This window comes from Balaenoptera ricei, chromosome 19 (genome assembly GCF_028023285.1).
Source record: "Balaenoptera ricei isolate mBalRic1 chromosome 19, mBalRic1.hap2, whole genome shotgun sequence".
Taxonomy (NCBI): domain Eukaryota; kingdom Metazoa; phylum Chordata; class Mammalia; order Artiodactyla; family Balaenopteridae; genus Balaenoptera; species Balaenoptera ricei.
In genome coordinates, this window is record NC_082657.1 from 50,894,099 (window position 1) to 50,912,453 (window position 18,355).

General features: G+C 40.0%; 1 protein-coding gene across 1 annotated transcript in view; it reads right to left on the reverse strand.

Annotated features, from left to right (window-relative positions):
• Positions 1-18,355, reverse strand: part of GLG1 (golgi glycoprotein 1) — a 155,840-nt gene that overhangs the window by 16,018 nt on the left and 121,467 nt on the right. The window contains exons 9-18 of the mRNA XM_059906177.1: positions 17,710-17,831; positions 16,098-16,199; positions 14,200-14,353; positions 12,249-12,386; positions 9,967-10,053; positions 7,566-7,628; positions 6,682-6,795; positions 5,755-5,843; positions 4,626-4,743; positions 3,319-3,411 (exon numbers count right to left, since the gene is read on the reverse strand). Of these exons, the coding sequence (XP_059762160.1) occupies positions 3,319-3,411; positions 4,626-4,743; positions 5,755-5,843; positions 6,682-6,795; positions 7,566-7,628; positions 9,967-10,053; positions 12,249-12,386; positions 14,200-14,353; positions 16,098-16,199; positions 17,710-17,831 (1,080 nt within the window). The remainder of the gene's footprint in view (positions 1-3,318; positions 3,412-4,625; positions 4,744-5,754; positions 5,844-6,681; positions 6,796-7,565; positions 7,629-9,966; positions 10,054-12,248; positions 12,387-14,199; positions 14,354-16,097; positions 16,200-17,709; positions 17,832-18,355) is intronic.

Here is an 18,355-nt window from a genome sequence, read left to right on the forward strand (position 1 = left end):
GGAGAAATCAAAAGCTTTCTGGATAAGCAAAAGCTAAGAGAATTCACCACCAAACCAGTTTTACAACAAATGCTAAAGGAACTTCTCTAGGCAGAAAAGAAAAGGCCACAACTAGAAACAAGGAAAATACGAATGGGAAAGCTCACCAGTAAAGGCAAACATACAGTAAAGGTAGGAAATCAACCACAAATACGGTATCAAAACCAGCAGTCGTGAGAAGAGGAGAGTACAAATGCAGGATATTGGAAATGCATTGGAAATTAAGAGACGAGCGACTTAAAACAATCATGTGTATATATATAGACTGCTATATCAAAATCTCATGGTAACCACAAACCAAAAATCTACAATAGATATACACACAAAGAAGAAAAAGGAATCCAAACACAACACTAAAGACAGTCATCAAATCACGAGAGAAGAGAACAAAAGAGGAAGGGAAGCAAAAAAACCTACAAAAACTAATCCAAAACAATTAACCAAATGGCAATAAGAACATACATATCGGTAATTACCTTAAATGTAAATGGATTAAATGCTCCAACCAAAAGACATAGACTGGCTGAATGGATACAAAAACAAGACCCATATATATGCCATCTATAAGAGACCCACTTCAGATCTAGGGACACATACAGACTGAAAGTGAGGGTATGGAAAAAGGTACTCCATGCAAGTGGAAATCAAAAGAAAGCTGGAGTAGCAATACTCATATCAGACAAAATAGACTTTAAAGACTATTACAAGAGACAAAGAAGGACACTACGTGATGATCAAGGGATCACTCCAAGAAGATATAACAATTGTAAATATATATGCACCCAACATAGGAGTACCTCAATCTATAAGGCAAACGCTAATAGCCTTAAAAGAACAAATCAACAGTAACACAATAATAGTGGGGTACTTTAACGCCGCATTTACATCAATGGACAGACAGAAAATCAATAAGGAAACATAGGCCTTAAATGACACATCAGACCAGATGGACTTAACCTATATTTATAGAGCATTCCATCCAAAGGAGCAGAATGCACATTCTTTTCAAGTGCACATGGAACATTCTTCAGGATAGACCACATGCAGGGCCATAAAGCAAGCCTCGGTAAATTTAAGAAAACTGAAATCATATCAAGCATCTTTTCTGACCACAACACTGTGAGATTAGAAATCAACTACAAGATTAAATAGCATCAGAAAATATAAAGTACATAGGGATCAATCTGACAAAAGATGTAGAAAAACTGTACACCAAAAACTAAAAATCATTGCAGATATAAACCAATAAGAAAACCTAAATAAATGATAATATGAGGGGAAAAACACCTTATCTATAGAGAAAGAGATTTTAGTAGATTGAATTTTGGTTCCCCAAAAGATATGTATAAGTACTAAACCCGAAGCCGTGAATGTGAATATTTGGGAAAAAAATTCTTTGCAAAAGCAATTAAGTGAGGAATCTCAAAATGAGATCATCCTGAGTTATCTGGATGGGCCCTAAATCTAATGTAAATGCCTTTATAAGTTTATAAGAATAAGAAAATATAAATAATACACAAAGGAGAGACACAGAGGAGAAGGTCATGAGAAGATGGAGGCAGAGATTGGAATCATGCAGCCCCAAGTCAAGGACTGGAACCACCAGAAGATCGAAAAAGCAAGGAAGCATTCTGCCCTGGAGCCTTAGGAAAGAAAGCAGTCTTGCCAATACCTTGATTTCAGACTTCAGGCCTCCAGAACTGTGAAATAATAAATTTGTTTTAAGGCACCCAGTTTGTGGTAATTTGGCAGCTCTATGAAACTAATATACAGATGCAAGAATTACAGTGGACCTCTCATCAGAAACTATGCAGAAAACAGTGTGAAGTGAAATATTTAAAGTACTGAAAGAAAAAAAAATCCAGCAACCTAGAATTCTATATCCAGCAACCTAGAATTCTATATTCAGCAAAACTGTTCTTCAAAAATGAAGAGAAGATAGACTTTCTCACACAAACAAAAACAGGGAATTCATTGCACATACATGCACCTTGTAAAAAAAAAATGTTAAAAAAGAAGTTCTTTGGGCAGAAGGGAAAATATATGGGTCAAAACCTTGGATCTACAAAAAGAAAGGAAGAGCATTAGAGAAAGAAAAAAGTGAAAAAAATGATTTATTTTTCTTATTCTTAATTGATCTGATAACTGCCTAATAACAATGTACTGGGTGACCATAGCATATGCATAAAAAATGAATAACAGCAATGTCACAAGAGATGGGTGGAAGGAGTTGGGAATGCTCTCTAATAAAATACATACACTATATGAGGAAAAAAAAAAAAAAGAAATGAAAAATAAAACCCAACTGGTAGTCTCTCTAAAGAGCAGAATGGAAAGTGCTAAAGGATAAATTATGAAGCTGGGAAACAGAACTGAAAAATTACCTCAGTGTAGTACAGAGAGATGAAGAAATGAAAAGCATAAAAGAAAAAGTGAGAGGCATGGAGGACAGATTCAGATGCTCCAAATGTCTAACAGGAGTTCCAGAAGAAAGGAAAAGGAAGGCAATATTTCAAAGGTTTGAGAATTTCCTAGAACTGAAGTAAGACATGAATTCTGAGACTGAATGAGCCAACCAGGATAATGAAAACAAAAACCATATCTAATTATATCACAGTGAAATTACAGATCATTAAAGATAAAGAGAAAACTCAAGAGGTAGATTAACTACACAGAAATGAGAATCAGATTGACATCAGACTTTGCATCACCAACAGCAGATACTAGAGGACAACAAAGCCATATCTCAAAGGCTAAAGCACCTGGCAATGCCCTGAACTAGAAGAGGTAGATGAGTCAATGGAAGAACATTAAAAACAAAACCAAAAACACACTTGATTGCATTTCATTTCTGATGATTCTGGGTAGGGTCCTGTTCTGTGAATTAGGGGGAAAAAACCTCCCATGATGGTTCTTATGTGACCTCTAGTTAAGAACTTCTGTGCAATGGGATCATGTGAGGGAATAATTAATTTTGGAGGTGCAGAGTGTTGGGAAAGCTATGGGGAGGAGGAGGCATTTGAAGGATAATTAGGAGTTTACTAGGCAGACAAGGCCAGGGAGGACAAGGTAACCTGAAAGAGGGAAGAGAATAGGTGACAAAGAGGAATGAAGGTGAGCAAAAGTAGTCTGTTTGGGAAAAGCAGCCTGGTGTAGCTTAAGAAGGGATGATCAGGCTGGATAGGATGTGATGGGGCCTATCTCACCAGCACAGAATTAATTATTAAAAAGGTACCTTCACATTACCTTTACAATTAAAAAATAAAAACAAAAAGTTACCTGAGCATTGCCATATTGCACAGTGGAACAGTGGTTCTTGATGTCACTCTTGCAGGCTTCATACAGATCTGGTTCCAGACGGATGTCCTCTGTCTGTATGAGGGGGAACCAGCATGGAAAAGTGAGCTTACTCTAAGCTGGAGAGATCAAATGTTCTACATATTTATTTGTTGACTGGATCTTGTCTGGTGGCCATAACTTCTACACAGCCAAGGGCAGCAGTGTGGTCACTGCAGTAAACGGAGAAGTAGGATTGAGTTTCAGTTCTGCCACTACCTAGCTACAAGGCCTTGGCCTTTGTTTGCAAAATGAAATGCTACCATCTACTCTGACCCCTTCACAGGACTGCTGTGCAATGAAATAAGATAGTATGATGTGGAAACCACTTTGAAAGCTAAAACCATTATACAGATGTAGGACTCTACTTTTATTATTATTATTATTTTACTGAAAGAGCCAGGTTCAAATCTGAAGACCCAAAGTTTCTATTATAGAAGTATCTTTAGGCCAGTTCCACTTAACATAATTATCACAGAATCACTACCTCCGTATGTGAAAATCTGGTACTGCAACTTTGGGGATATTAATAATACCTGGTGTCCATTACTAGTTTTTGCTTAGACTGAGGTGAAGTAAGTATGATTCACAATACAAAACATATTAAAATATATTTTTAGCTGTCTTAATGTGGCTTGGGCTTATCCTCAAAAGTACAGTGAAAAGAAGTGTCCTCTCATAGTGCACACTGTGGGTGGCTTCCCAACATCCACCTCACCTTATCAGTAAGCTCATCAGTGAGCGCATCCCCTGATGGGGGATGGGGCACAGATCTCAAACTGACACAATCAAATTGAGGAGAGGGACCTTTATTTCGTGCTGGGGGCAGTTTTCCCTTGTTTCTATTTTCCTGCTGGAGATGAATATTGCAACAGGTGGCCCAGTTGTTGCAGGCAGCCATTGTGCGGCCATGAGGGAAACCAGCCGTAACAATGAAGCTGGTGTCCAAGGCAGTAGACTGGAGAGGGAGAGACCCTCGATCCTCGAGGACATTACTGATGCAATGACTACATCACATGCTTACAGCTTGTCTTACAGCTGGACTTCCAGTTATGTGTGGTAAAAAAATACTTTATCATTGAAAAAAAGGGAAACAAGAAGCTGTCCTATGGTAAAATTTTAGCATGCAGCTCCAAGTCTTAACCATCACGCTTGTGGCTAAAATCTTTCAGTTTGCCTTCACCCTTCACCTAACTCTCTAAGCCCTGCCCTGTGGTTTCTGGACCAGAGGTTGTGCTCTGCGGCTTTACCATCTCCAGCTCCTCCACCCGCAGCTGCTTGCGGCACTTCAGGGACACCCTGTGTTCCTTGGCTTCCTGGAGAGTGTCGTTGCGCACAGTGGTGCTTAGGCAGATCACCACGTCCACCCTGCCAAGGGAAGAAGAGGCCTGAGACTGGCTGGAGCCGCACAAAGGCAGATGGCCGAGAACTGGGCTGGGGCAGGGGCCACACCATCCCCCCAGAACCCAGGAACCCCTTTACCATGTTTTTGAATGCCATTCCTGTAAGCCTCACTGTGTTTTCAGAGAGCTAAAACCAGCAATTTGTCTGTATATGTCATAAAAGTTGGGCCACAGCTCAGATGCTGACAACATTCCTGGCTGGTGGGGAGGCCAGAGAGGGGACATGTGTGCAAGGACAGTTCAACACTGGTTTTGATGAAAACATGTGACCAGAGAGGAATGCTACTCTACTCTTAACTCTGCGCAGTGTCTTTGATATACTGAGAAAATCATTCGTGAAAAGTACAGAAATCTAAGCAAACACAGGAACTTGGTTTATATGAGGGGAAGTGTGTTCTAGAAATGCACCTTTGCAAAGAGCAGCATGGAAGAATTTGGGCAGCCATGCTATAAAAGCTCATCACTCTCCTCATTAACACCTAATTCTTAAATGAATACAGCTTTTGTTCTTTACTACATCTCTAACTCAGTGAAAGCCTCAGCTGCTTCCCTGAAGACGGAAGGCAAGGAAGCATTCTGCCTGTTCCGATGGAATGATGTTCTGAGGAACATCGATAGAATGATGTTCCGAGGAAATCAGTTAACCTCATATTCACACTGCAAGGTGCTCCTCTAAGTACACAATCTGTATGTGCTTCATCAGTTAGATAGCCTGAACCTGGAAAAATTAAAAATGCTCCTTTAGGACATAGGCTCTCCATATCAGAACTACCACCACCAGGTGTGGCTCTAGGCTGCTATGAAGAGGATATGTCTAGACAATCCAAGTGTTTGGCCATACTACCAAAGGAGGGTGCAGGAGGCCTGCAGGGCTAATCCTGTCAGATAGCACCAGGCCACCTGACATCTTGGATACTCATTCAGTAGCTAAGAGGGACTTTAGGGAAGCAGAATGAATCAGTTAAAAGCTACGTACTTCTTCTTTATGTTGGGACAAAGTTTCAACACGTCCTCTTTGCAGGCCATTTTAAACTTGTAAGAGAACCGAAAATCCTTCATCTGCACCTAAAAAAGATGATGAAAAAGAAAATCAGAAGCTCTGTGACAAGGTCTAATCAGCAGCGCTGGGTGTAAGTGTGTTCATATACCGTTTGCAGCAGCTAGCTTTCCAGGCCTGCGCAACTCTGTCTCTCTGACTTCATGACCTGCTAAGCTCCCCACGGCATCTTTTGCTCTGGGCACACCAGCTTCCAGTCACACACAGGCTGTGACTCTTCCCCCAGATCTTCCCATGGTTTGCTCCCTCACTCTTCTTGATGCTTCTATTCAAATACCTCCTTCTCAAGTCCCTTTTCTCCATCACCCTGCAGGCCTTACACTGCTTTATTTTTCCTCACAGGCTCACCTGAAACTCTATATTTATTTGTAAATGTATTTTTGCATCTTTCTTTCACAAGAATGTAAACAAGTCGACAAGGGCAGGATTTGTCGGTTCCCCCCTGTCTCCCAGTGCCCACAGTCCAGAGGCCCTCAGTACCATTTGGGGAAGGCAGTCAGGGAGGCTAGGTGCCCCAAGAAGAGGTCAATTTTACATAGATGACTGGATTTCACCCTTCTAGGAAGGAAGTGCTTGCTTTATCAGAAATACTTCCTTTAGACATGTAGTAACTATGAAGACTATGGTTTAACCTTCTTATTCAAATGCCAGACCTGGGTAGTATGATTTAAAAGAAAAAAAGGCTTAGATTCTAGTGTACTGATACACATTTGGGCTGCTGCACTGAACAGATACTTGGAAAAAATGATTTTTCACAGAAGAGGTGCTCTGATGTTCTGAAAGAGGAAGGGATTCAGTAACCATCCAAGCAGTCAAGACAAGAAGGATGTGCCAGGTGTTACTGACCAGCTGGAAGTGGGTGACTCCAATGGCGCACTTCTCATTCATATCCTTCTGGTGTTTGTTCTGTATGAGACACTCCATCAAGTCTCCAGAGTCTATCTGGTTATCTGCTACATCCTGGGGAAGGTAGTGCACATTTACACTTCATTTGTAACCATTAGTGAACAAAGCCTGCACCCCAGCCCATAAAAAAAATGCAAACGAGATTGATTCTAGAGCCTTTACAAATAAGACACATCACAAATTATGTCAAAATAAGTCTGAGACATTACAAAGGATCAACACTCAGGGGAATAAAATTTACACAGCAAGTTGCCCTCCCTGCGTGAAGCTCCAACAAGAACATGTACTATGCAGGTCTTTTAACTCTTTTCCTTATATGATGCTGGCAGCTGGCTTTAGGGATAACATCTAACATTGTCTGCTGATTGTCAGATCCTTATGGTTCCTGGGTGTGTTTCACTCCCACAATTTAGGTAGTTCAGTAAGTGACTAAAAGTAATAAAGTAACAGAATTCCCTCAACATCAGGTACAAGGAGAGAGCTGGAAGGGGAAACCACATTATTGTTAACAAATCCCAGCTGTATGTATCAGAAGCAATTCAGCCCTACTAATGGGGCTTCCCCCTCCCCTCTTTCCTTACAAAGGGCATCTCAGCAAGTGCTGTTAACCAACGATCTGGTCACCTATGAGGGGTAAGCAAATAAGGTTTCCCAGGATGGTGGCCCCTCTTGATGTTTACATTTTCAACTTTAACTGGTGAAAGTTGGTTATCACTTAGGAGCAATGTGAGCTGAAGACAGAGATGAGTTCAATACACGTGGGAGCCAGAGCCCCAGTGAAATTGGTTCTGTTTCTAACCCTTGTTCCTCTAGACATCACTTACGTGGCAAAAGTTCTGAATTATGGGCTCGCAGGCTCTCATCAGCAAGGCTTCTATTTGAATATCCTGCAGAAGATTAAAATATCAGTAATTCTGCTTTAGAAAGAGCCAGGGGTGGGGGAGGGGCAGTTTCTTTCTCTGAATCAGCATCATCTGATGGGTAAATAATCCAATATGTACATTTGGAAACTATTCCAGTATTTCGGTTAGATGGCCCCAGCACAGACAGAACAGCAGTTCTATGCTACTCCTCTAACGCTCCTTCATTATACTTTGAAAGGCAAGTTTTCTAGAGGCAGATTCCCCTCGTGCTTGAGCAAGAGAGAAGATAGAAGTAAGAACTGTGGGGAGAAAAAAACATTTAAAAATAATATTAGAGGGGGCTTCCCTGGTGGCGCAGTGGTTGAGAATCTGCCTGCCAATGCAGGGGACACGGGTTCGAGCCCTGGTCTGGGAAGATCCCACATGCCGTGGAGCAACTAGGCCAGTGAGCCATAATTACTGAGCCTGTGCGTCTGGAGCCTGTGCTCCGCAACAAGAGAGGCCCGCGCACAGAAACGAAGACCCAACACAGCCATAAATAAATAAATAATTTAAAAAAAAAAGTCTATAAGAGGACTTAACCCACAGTCTCCCTCCCTTCTCCGTCTAAAAATAATAATAATAATAATAATATTAGAGTATAAACAACTCTACCCCAATAAAAAATAAATAAAATAAAATAAAAAAATAAACATAAAAATAATATTAGAGTATGTAAAGCCTTTGGAATTTTTCCCCAAAGCTAAGCAGTTCAAAATGAAAACAGGAGTAACTGACATCTATCATCCTGTCCTCGAACCAGATGACAAACTACTACCTCTCGGGAACACATGCCAACTGCCTTCAAGCAGAGTAACTGCTGTGCAGCATCAGCTGCTGACACAACATCTTCCTTTAAAGAGTTACACACCCCAGAACATCCTCATCAGCCCTCAAGGACAATGAGAATGAGACACGAGGTGACACAAGATAAAAGAAGGCAATGCATTTTTTTTTTTAATTAATTTATTTATTTTTGGCTGTGTTGGGTCTTCGTTTCTGTGCGAGGGCTTTCTCTAGTTGTGGCAAGCGGGGGCCACTCTTCATCGCGGTGCGCGGGCCTCTCACTATCGTGGCCTCTCTTGTTGCGGAGCATGGGCTCCAGATGCGCAGGCTCAGTAATTGTGGCTCACGGGCCCAGTTGCTCCGTGGCATGTGGGATCTTCCCAGACCAGGGCTCGAACCCGTGTCTCCTGCATTGGCAGGCAGATTCTCAACCACTGTGCCGCCAGGGAAGCCCCAAGGCAATGCATTTTTGAAAAATAGAAAGAAAAAAGAGACCCTAAGAAATGTAATTTTATGTATTGCCAATTTTGACAACTTAAATAGCTCTAAAAGGCTTATAAAAAAAATAGCTATTCCCTGTTTTCCTGATTTCTGGCCCTACAAGACAATTCTCACATTTTAACTGCCCCCCCCAATACTCTCTGTATTTCGAATAGTATGCCTATGCTTATGAGGTTTCTTTTTAATCTCATTTTTTGTACTTTAGTGAGTTTTAGGATGGAACAGGGATAAACATGGAATAATATTCAATCTTCCATGTTTAACTGCAAATCCCAGGCTTTTATTTTATTTCAGTGGACACACAAACATTACCAAATGGGGACTTCCCTGGTGGCACGGTGGTTAAGAATCTGCCTGCCAATGGGAGGGAACACGGGTTCAATCCATGGTCAGGGAAGATCCCACATGCCGCGGAGCAACTAAGCCCGTGAGCCACAACTACTGAGCCTGTGCTCCAGAGACCGCGAGCTGCAACTACTGAGCCTGCACGCCTAGAGCCCGTGCTCCACAACAAGAGAAGCCACCACAATGTGAAGCCTGTGCACCACAACCAAGAGTAGCCCCTGCTCGCCTCAACTAGAGAAAGCCCACGCGCAGCAAAGAAGACCCAATGCAGCCAAAAATAAATAAATAAGTTTAAAAAACAAAACAAAAAAACATTACCAAATGACCTAATTGAAAGAGCTAAGGATGACAGAATAGGAATGCTTGGACTATTCTTGAATGTGATTAAGGGATTTGAAGTATAGCTGTTATCTTTTCTTAAAGGGGGAAAAAAGATTGGTCTTGTCACTGTGATAATTCTAATTTATGAAGAAAACCGAAGGGCTAAATGCAGTGTTTAGCTACAGAAATGAGAAAAGGGGTTCAAGAAGCATCACGATATTCTTCTTTAAAAAGCAAACAGAGAATCTGATAAGGTTTCTTTTGTTCTACAGGGAATCTGAACTCTCAAGAGTATCGAAACAAAAGAACGAAGAAGAAAAGAAAGGCTGCTGACAGGGCACTCTCCTTCCATGAGCTGCAAACTGCTTACCTCGGATTCTAACTCGGTGAGGTTGCCGACTATGTCTCTGCACTCTACAGCCAAGTCATCAAGATGATCCTGGAGGCATTCAAGCTCCTGCAAATAAAAAGGCACTCTCTTAGCATTTGTCAATTATATAAATAATCAAGGGTAGATGAGATACCAGTGTCCACTTCCTTTTCAGTGGTCTTCCTTTTCTTTTCTTTTAAACAACTTCACTGAACAGAATGCTAGAGCTTTATTTGAGTCCCTAAACTGGGATTTTTGAAAAGATAATTATTTGATGTATCAGGGTGGTTAAGAGGGTCAAGGGGGTACAACAGCCATGCAAATCCTCCAGAAGGCCAAACTGATAAGTGCAACAAGAATCAATGTTCAGGTGTCCTCAGAGTCTAAAAATCTTATCAGGCCTTTACTCCATTCTGTCAACACCCTACTAACCTGCATTTTGATAATGATCATTGGACAAAATATTCACAGTGAAAGATATGGCATATTCTACGACTCTTCGTGGGCAAGTAGGTTGGGACCCAGTTTCAGGGTCTGAAACACAGTAGAGAGCTGATAGCTCCTGCAAATCAAATCTGGGATTCTAACCCTAATCCACATAAAAGGATCCTCTGAGGGTAACTGCAAAACAAGCGAGCACACTAGGGTTTGAGTATCTAAAAGCTATCTCACCTGGGCTTTGGAAACTGAGCTGGAGTTACCTTGTAACATCAGTCTATTGCTATTCCTTTTAGAGACTTAGAGGTTTTAAGTTTTATATTAGCTTACTTTCCCAAAGAACATGAACAGCTATTTCTCAGCAAAGGGCTCTGTTAAAGGATCAAGTTTAACTTACTATTCTGCAAGAATCTCTGTTTCAGAATTAGAATGGGAAGCGAGGAGAAGGATTGTGGGAATTATACAAGACCCAGAAAGGGAGTGTGGAGGGGGGGACCCTAAAGGAAAATGCATACAACTTTTGGAGGAGATAAATGGCTAAGGGAAAAATTCCACTCATGGACTCCTTTCCTAAGTTTAGCTTCACAGTGATGAGCTGTAATGTAGTGCAGCCTTCTCACTGTTACTTTACAGGGGGTATGAAAGGAAACTGTTTCATGGGATTCCATATGACCATATCCCTTGTTTCATTAGACAGAGGCAACAGAAAGCTAAACTATATGGCATTTCCTAACAATAAACTCGACAGAACTGTAGTAGGCCCAGGAAACAGACTGCTGAAAATGATATTCCCAGGCCCAACAGATCTGAGTAGGCATCATATTGCTTTTAAAAAATATCCAATTCCTGCACATGTGACTTTCATTAGTTTAATCCCAGAGGGTGTTTTGGAGTGGTACAAGTGGAACCGTTCATGCCTCCTTCTAGTATTAATGGGGCTTTAAATAAGTAGCTATTCCTCACTGCATGGTTCCTCTGCCTTGATCTAAAAGACAAGCTACCTTCCCACCTAATTTGCTAGAATGCAACAACATATCTTCTTTTTTTTTTTAAACTAGGCACAAAATCCTAAGAAACCATTATAGCATACACATTAATTCTTGGGGCTGCTCCTTCTCTACACTTTCCTGTACAGAGAGGTTATAATAAAACGGAACAAATGCCTGGCTAGGATTAGACCTGAGCTCTAGGTAAGTAAGTCAATACCCTTCATTTCTCTGAGCCTCAATTGTATCAATTACTAAATGGAAAAAATAATGCCATTCCTACATCTCTTCTAGGACTGTCGTAGGGCAAGCATACTATTCATGCATATCAGTATTCCCATATCGCTGTATATATTTATACTCTGCCTTCCCTCAAAAGGACCTAATGTAGCTTACAAAAATGAGAAAAGAAAAAAAAAAAAAGCAAGATAAGATCAATTAAAAATGAGTAAAAAAGAGAAAAGAAAAAGAAAATATGTTAAGGAAAGTGGAATGAAGCCGGTAGTAAGTTAGTACACAAAATGCCTACCACAAAATCTAATACACCTGCTAGAGGCAGGCCATATCTTTGGCTTGAGGCTTTTTAAGAGGCAGCACAAAGAGGGAAAACAATCAATTACAAAACATAATAACCATAACATTAAAACAAACTAACTGCTTAGGAAAAGTACAATTATAGAGACCAAAGAGAACATTTTCCTCAGGATTTCTTATACGAAGAACACTGAATAATATAGCAAATCACACACTTGTGAAGTTGATGGAGATGGATTTTACAGTGTTTGTAGTCTATATAAAATGTTAATCATGAACATTATTATTATTACTACACCATAAATAGGTAGCTTTGTCACCTACCTGTCCAGTCTCTGTTTTTTCACTGCACCATTTCCCCAGATCAATCAGGCACTTATCCTGAAGGGCAGGATCCAGCTTAACGTCCATGGCACGCTGGTGTAGGATCCTCTGGACTTCAGCTCGGCATTCCCGTGAGAGCTACATGAGAAATAATAAGCAAAATACTTCAAAGGTACCAAAACCAAAACCAAAAGACACTAGATAGAACAAATCCATTGTCAGGAAGCTAACAAATAACTTTACAGTCATTTGAACCGAACTTTATACCTCGAATCTCTTCCAGAATAAAAATTAAATGTTCTAGGACGCTTCTAAACACCTTTATCTCTAGGAATGCGATTATAAATACATTCAGCATTTTCTAATATACTGTATGAAACAATATTCTTTTCTCAGAGTATCCTGATAAAGGTGAATTAGGACTGAATCACTATGCTGTACACCTGAAACTAATATAATATTGTAAATCAACTATACTTCAATTAAAAAATGAACTGGATTTGTTCAGATGAGGTAGAGAGTTTTTTGTTTATGAAAATTAATTTGCCACTACTCTATGAATGTAGAGTGGAATGCTGGGTCTGATTCAAGAAAGAATAAACACTTGGGTGAGGAGAACTGAGTTCAAATTTACCTAAACTCGGAACAAGCAGGTGAGAGTTACTTCAGTTCAGAACCAGACTCTTCTAGGTAAGTTAATGAGAATTAGCAGAGGGTCAAACAGATGAAAACTAATATTTTGGGGGAGAGTTGTGAGAAAGCTGTCATTGACAGGTACAGTCAGTCTCTCCTCCTAAAAGAGCCAACACATCTGGAGGGAGGTATGGTGGGGATAGAGAGTAACTGCTTAATCGGCATAGGAGTTTCCTTTCGGAGACATGGAAATATTTTGGAAGTAGATAGAGGTGGTGGTTGCACAACTCTGTGAATGTACTAAATGCCACTGAGTTTTTCCTTCTAAAATGATTAACTTTATGTTATGTGACTTTAACCTCGATTTTTAAAAGAAGCCTATTTTTTAAAAGGACAGCATACCAGATTCCAACTCTTCCTTTATTTACAAAGACAAGGAACCTCCTACTATAGTGACTATCAAGATGCTAGGATTTAGGAGCTCCTGTGATTAATGACAGGCTCATTATACGAAGAAAAAAGTAACAACAAATTTCCATATTTTCTTACATAGCAATATAAAAACTGGGTTAATACTGCAGTAACTAAAGTATGACATTTCTTTCTGTCTGAGTCTCCTCATTCTGAATCCTAAACAGTCAGACTTTTGCATTAAGCTCAGAAGGGGTATTTGCAAACATGCCTGTGAAATAATACCATCTATATTTTCTGTAACAAATGCAGGGCTGAAATGCAATAGAGTATCTCAGAAGGCTTAAAAAGGCCACCCTGGAGAGCAAGCAGCATGCCAGTATGGGACCAGAAGGCAACAAATGTTACCTGAGAGCCAAGCAGACACAAATATCCCAACAAGAGGCAGTACTCAGGGCAGACAAATACCAAGAGAGTGGGGCGTGGAGGGTGTAGCTCCAACGAGTGTGCTGTCTGAGGGGCCTCACCAATACATGCATTATGGGCTCTGCTGCCAAGGGTAGAAGCCTAAGAACCGTGTACACCTTGGCTAAGAGCTTCTAACGGATCTTTAACGCTAAATACAGTTAGGGTAGCGGCATCTGTCTACTTGTGATTTAGATTTTGGTAATTTTAAGAAAAACTGGAAATGTCCCCTCATTTTGTTAAAAACATAAAATCAGATGGAAAGAAGCTGGTAGAACAATTCTATGTACACTCACTGAATGAAGAAGCTTCTAGTAGTGCAGCAACCCCTCCCCGCCAGATATACTAACAAAGTTTTCCTAGGATGATAGGAATCACAACAATTCACAGCAAACGAATTAAATGATGACAGGAAGAAATGAAGTCAACATTGAGTGCATACCCTCCTGCCCTGTTCCTCAGTGCGGTAGGCGTGTCGGTATAAGCAAGAAAACACAGCTCCAGGAGGCATAAGTTCACTGGTTTCATTCCAACCGTGGGTGTGGCAAAGACGAGATGCATCTCCCTGGCATTTGCGGTATAAGACAGGGTCCAGCCTATAAGGTTAAGAGTTAAGAGATAACCACTCTTACTATACCTTTCCTCCCAAGACATGCTAAGGGTTTCTGCAAGGTGCTTGTTTGTGTACTCGTTGACAATCACTTCTAGGGTAGTGGAGACAGCAGGTAAGCACAAGTACATTCCTGAATTTTGTTCTTCATGAACACACAGTGGTCAATCTGTAGAAGTTTGTTAATCCTTAATATAGAAGATTTAAATTCTGCATCAAAGATGGTATCTTCGCAATGTAAGGCACACAGCATTACAATAACAGACTCAGCATTAACGTGCCCTAGCTGAAATGAGACAAGGGTTGTAGCAATCACCAGGCAATTCACAACTTTTACTCAGTACTTCTTCTGTGAGTAAAAGTCAATCTCACCTGATACACTAGGTTCATTAAGATCAGGAAAGGACAAGATACACAGTCTCCTCCTCAAGTTCTTTTCTAGTAAAACTGTTCCACTTCTTCTTCCCATGCAAGGTAAGGCAGTTATATTTTTAGTTTACCTGAACATGCTTATCAATTAAAAAAACTTGACATTTAACTTTGACTCTGGAGACAGTGGATTAGGTGATGAGCCTCCTGCCCCTCCAGATCAGACCAATGGATGCTTCATTCTGTCTGCATTATATTATCAACTCTGGGGGAGGGCTGCTTAATGGGAGGAAGAAGGCTAATATTTAAGGAGCTTTACAGATTGTGAAGCATCTTTTGATCATGGATGAAGGAATTACAGAAGAGGAAAAACATAATTTTTCAAGGCAATAAACTCAGTAAACACTGTTATTTCGGTTTAGATAGCCAGAGTAAGCACAGGGAAATTCCCACCCAAGTTTCTGAAGTCCTTTCAAGAATTAACTTGAGGAAACAGAAATAGACACACTGAGTCTTCAAGTAATCTCTTTCCAGTAAAGTATGGGGGTAAAACATATATTAATCACCAGAAAAATAATTAATGACCAAAGTACAATGGCTTAAAACAATCAGGAAGCAGCTGAACTTGGGAGGCAGGAGGAACAGCCTGGTCTGGAGGTGGGAAGAGAAAATAAGACATGGAAAGAGGAAGGGATTGCAGCCAATAAACAGTTATTCTGACCATAAGAGATATATTTCTATTTCATCTACCTCCCCCCTTTTTTCTGGCTAACAGGATGAGAAGAGAATCAAGTTGTCATTTATTGAGAAGAGCTTCTTAAGACAGAATAAATTCAATAACTTTGAATAGTAAAAGAAATAAAGCAAACTCCCATACCTAGGACAAATCAATAAAAATAAAAATCACTATAAGAGACATATCTGAAGATGCTTCTGCTGCCCCACAGCTGCCCAAGTTCTTTCTAGATAGACGTTTGTGGTATCAGAAACACTTGATGCTGACTTTCAATGTAGTAGTTAATGGGGACACTTGGGAATAGACCAGCAGGGGCTGTCTCTGCTTTTAGATACTGTTCTGAAAGCAAGAAAGAGGTTTTTCTGGAGATTAGAGTGTCAGCTATCCCACAACTTAACAAAAACAAATTACTACTGATTATTTTTTAAAAATACAAGGGATAGTGACTACACAGGAGAACAGGCTGAGGCTTACCTTACTATGGCTTCAAAATACTCACTTCCAGTGCTTAAGACTCTGTGCTTCTAATGCAGGGGGCACAGGTTCGATCCCTGGTCAGGGAACTAGGATCTCACATGCTGCGTGGCCAAAAAAACCCCCAAACCAAACAAAACAAAATACTCACTTCCAATCACGGGAGATGAAATATTGCAGCTCTAAGAGACGGTGTTCACAATCTTCCACCATTTTTTCTGTGTATAAATGTTCCATCAGGCACGAGAGGATCCTGGGCATAAAATAGAGGTGAAATTGTAACTAGAGAAAGTTCTGACAATGGATTCAGAACTCTCACACCAGTACTGCTTGGTCTGTAGAAAAAGCCATTTAGCTATTTTCCTAGGGCAATCAGGGACTTACTTTCCTGAGAATCACTCAAATTAACTCAACCTAACAGTGCTCATGCCTTCTATCAACTTCAGAGCCACTTAGCACTTAGGACTCAGCTTACACAAGAGCTGTGTGCAGCTGCTTTATATTTAACTGTTTATTATGAGAAACTTCCAACCATACAAAAGCAGAGAATCATATAATATCCATCTTCCCTTCCCATAGCTTTATCAACCTATAGCCAAGTTTGTTTTAACCCTATACCCCCCTTGCTAATATTTTGAAATAAATCCCAGATACCCTATCATTTCATTTGTAAATATTATACTTCAGCATGTTTCTCTATAATATGAAAACATAATACCATTATCCACTAAAGAAATTAGTCTAAAAATCTTTAATATCATGAAATATCCTGTCAGCTTTCAAATTTTTCCAATTATCTCATGCCTTTTTACATGTTTGTTCAAATTAGGACCCAGAAAAGGTCCATAACCTGCATTTAATTAACAGTATCTCAAATCTATTTAATCTGTAGCAGATTCCCTCCTTCCTCCCTCTCCCCTGCCCCCTTAATAGTTGACACAGTTATTTTCATATTGGTAAACAGTCTTAATCAGTCTTAAGAGTGTTTGTCTACCTCCACCAACCATACAAAGAGCTTCAAGGAAGAAGACCTTTTTTTTAACCTCCCACCACAGCATGAACAGCTGGAGTATATGCACAGCAGAATGATGAGAAACATGGACTGCATTTGTTTCACACAGTTGGGTACTGCCGGCTGCAGGCTATAAAGATTTTTGCAGAATGGAAAACCTGTTCTTACTTGCAACCTGGTTTTAAGAGCTGTTTGCACATCATATGGAATAAAACCAATACATGAGACTCAAATGCTTTATTATAGCATTTTACAGCTTTCCTAGATCTTGGATATAACTTCAGAGTTCATTTTGTCCATGATTACCCCCTCCAACCACCACATTTTGTGTTTTATTTCAATTATAATTAATTACTCTCTAATAATTATCAAGTTGCCAATGTGTATGAGACAATATACAAATAGGATGAAAAGTACAGAGCCAAAGCATGTTTCATTTTATCCTGAGAGTTTTTCTCCCTGATTTTTATTTGACCATTAAGTAGGATTATTCAGTGACCTAATGTCTAGGACTGTATATGCTCAGTCACCGTCAACAAACATCATCACAATGCTAGGTCTAGGTTCTCTACATCATGGATGAGGCAGAGCCCAAGTCTCAATCCCAATACTAGTTTTAACAAAAGCTGGTATGTGTTCCTGCTTAACAAAATTTCAGTTAAGTTGTTAAACCGTCGGCAAGTCATTTGGGGATATATTCCCCATGCTGCACTGCCAAATACAATACAATACCACAAATAAGATAACCTACATCGGGTCTCCGGATCTTATGTGTTTGCAGGCTGTCTGTATTACAGATTCACAAGCTTCATTCAAAGCTCTATCAATGCGGTAATCTGCACCAGGGTCAGTCTCCTGAATCAGTGTTTGAAGCTGGATTAAAAAAAATTAAGAAGGAAGAAAGAAAGTCACTTATACATCTAGGATGAACAATGTCATGTCTTCAATCAGTTCTCAGTCTGGTATATCACAATGTACTCTTAACAAGGTACTACAATTGTCACTGGCCAAGCTCAACAGCTCTTGTCAAATACTTTCCAACTAGTTCCTCTACTTTGCAAGTTTTTCTGTTTAACTCGTTGCAGGTATAGCTTGCCTACCTGTCTGAACCATCCCTGGATGTGTGCGAAACAAGAGGACCTTACAATATAAAAGCTGCCTCTTTCCTCACATCTGTTAATCAAATTACTAAATCTGACACTCAGTGCCAAGCCAGAGTTGAGTGGAGAAGAGTAAACAGAAGACATTTCCAGTTAGAGATCTAATTTGGTCTTAAAAATCTAGAATTTGAATTTTGCTGCAAAGACAATGGCATAAAACAAGTATACTCTGCTTTATTAAAAAGAGATGTGAGACTTCAATTGCAAGAAATACCAATTACAAAAACCAAGAATATA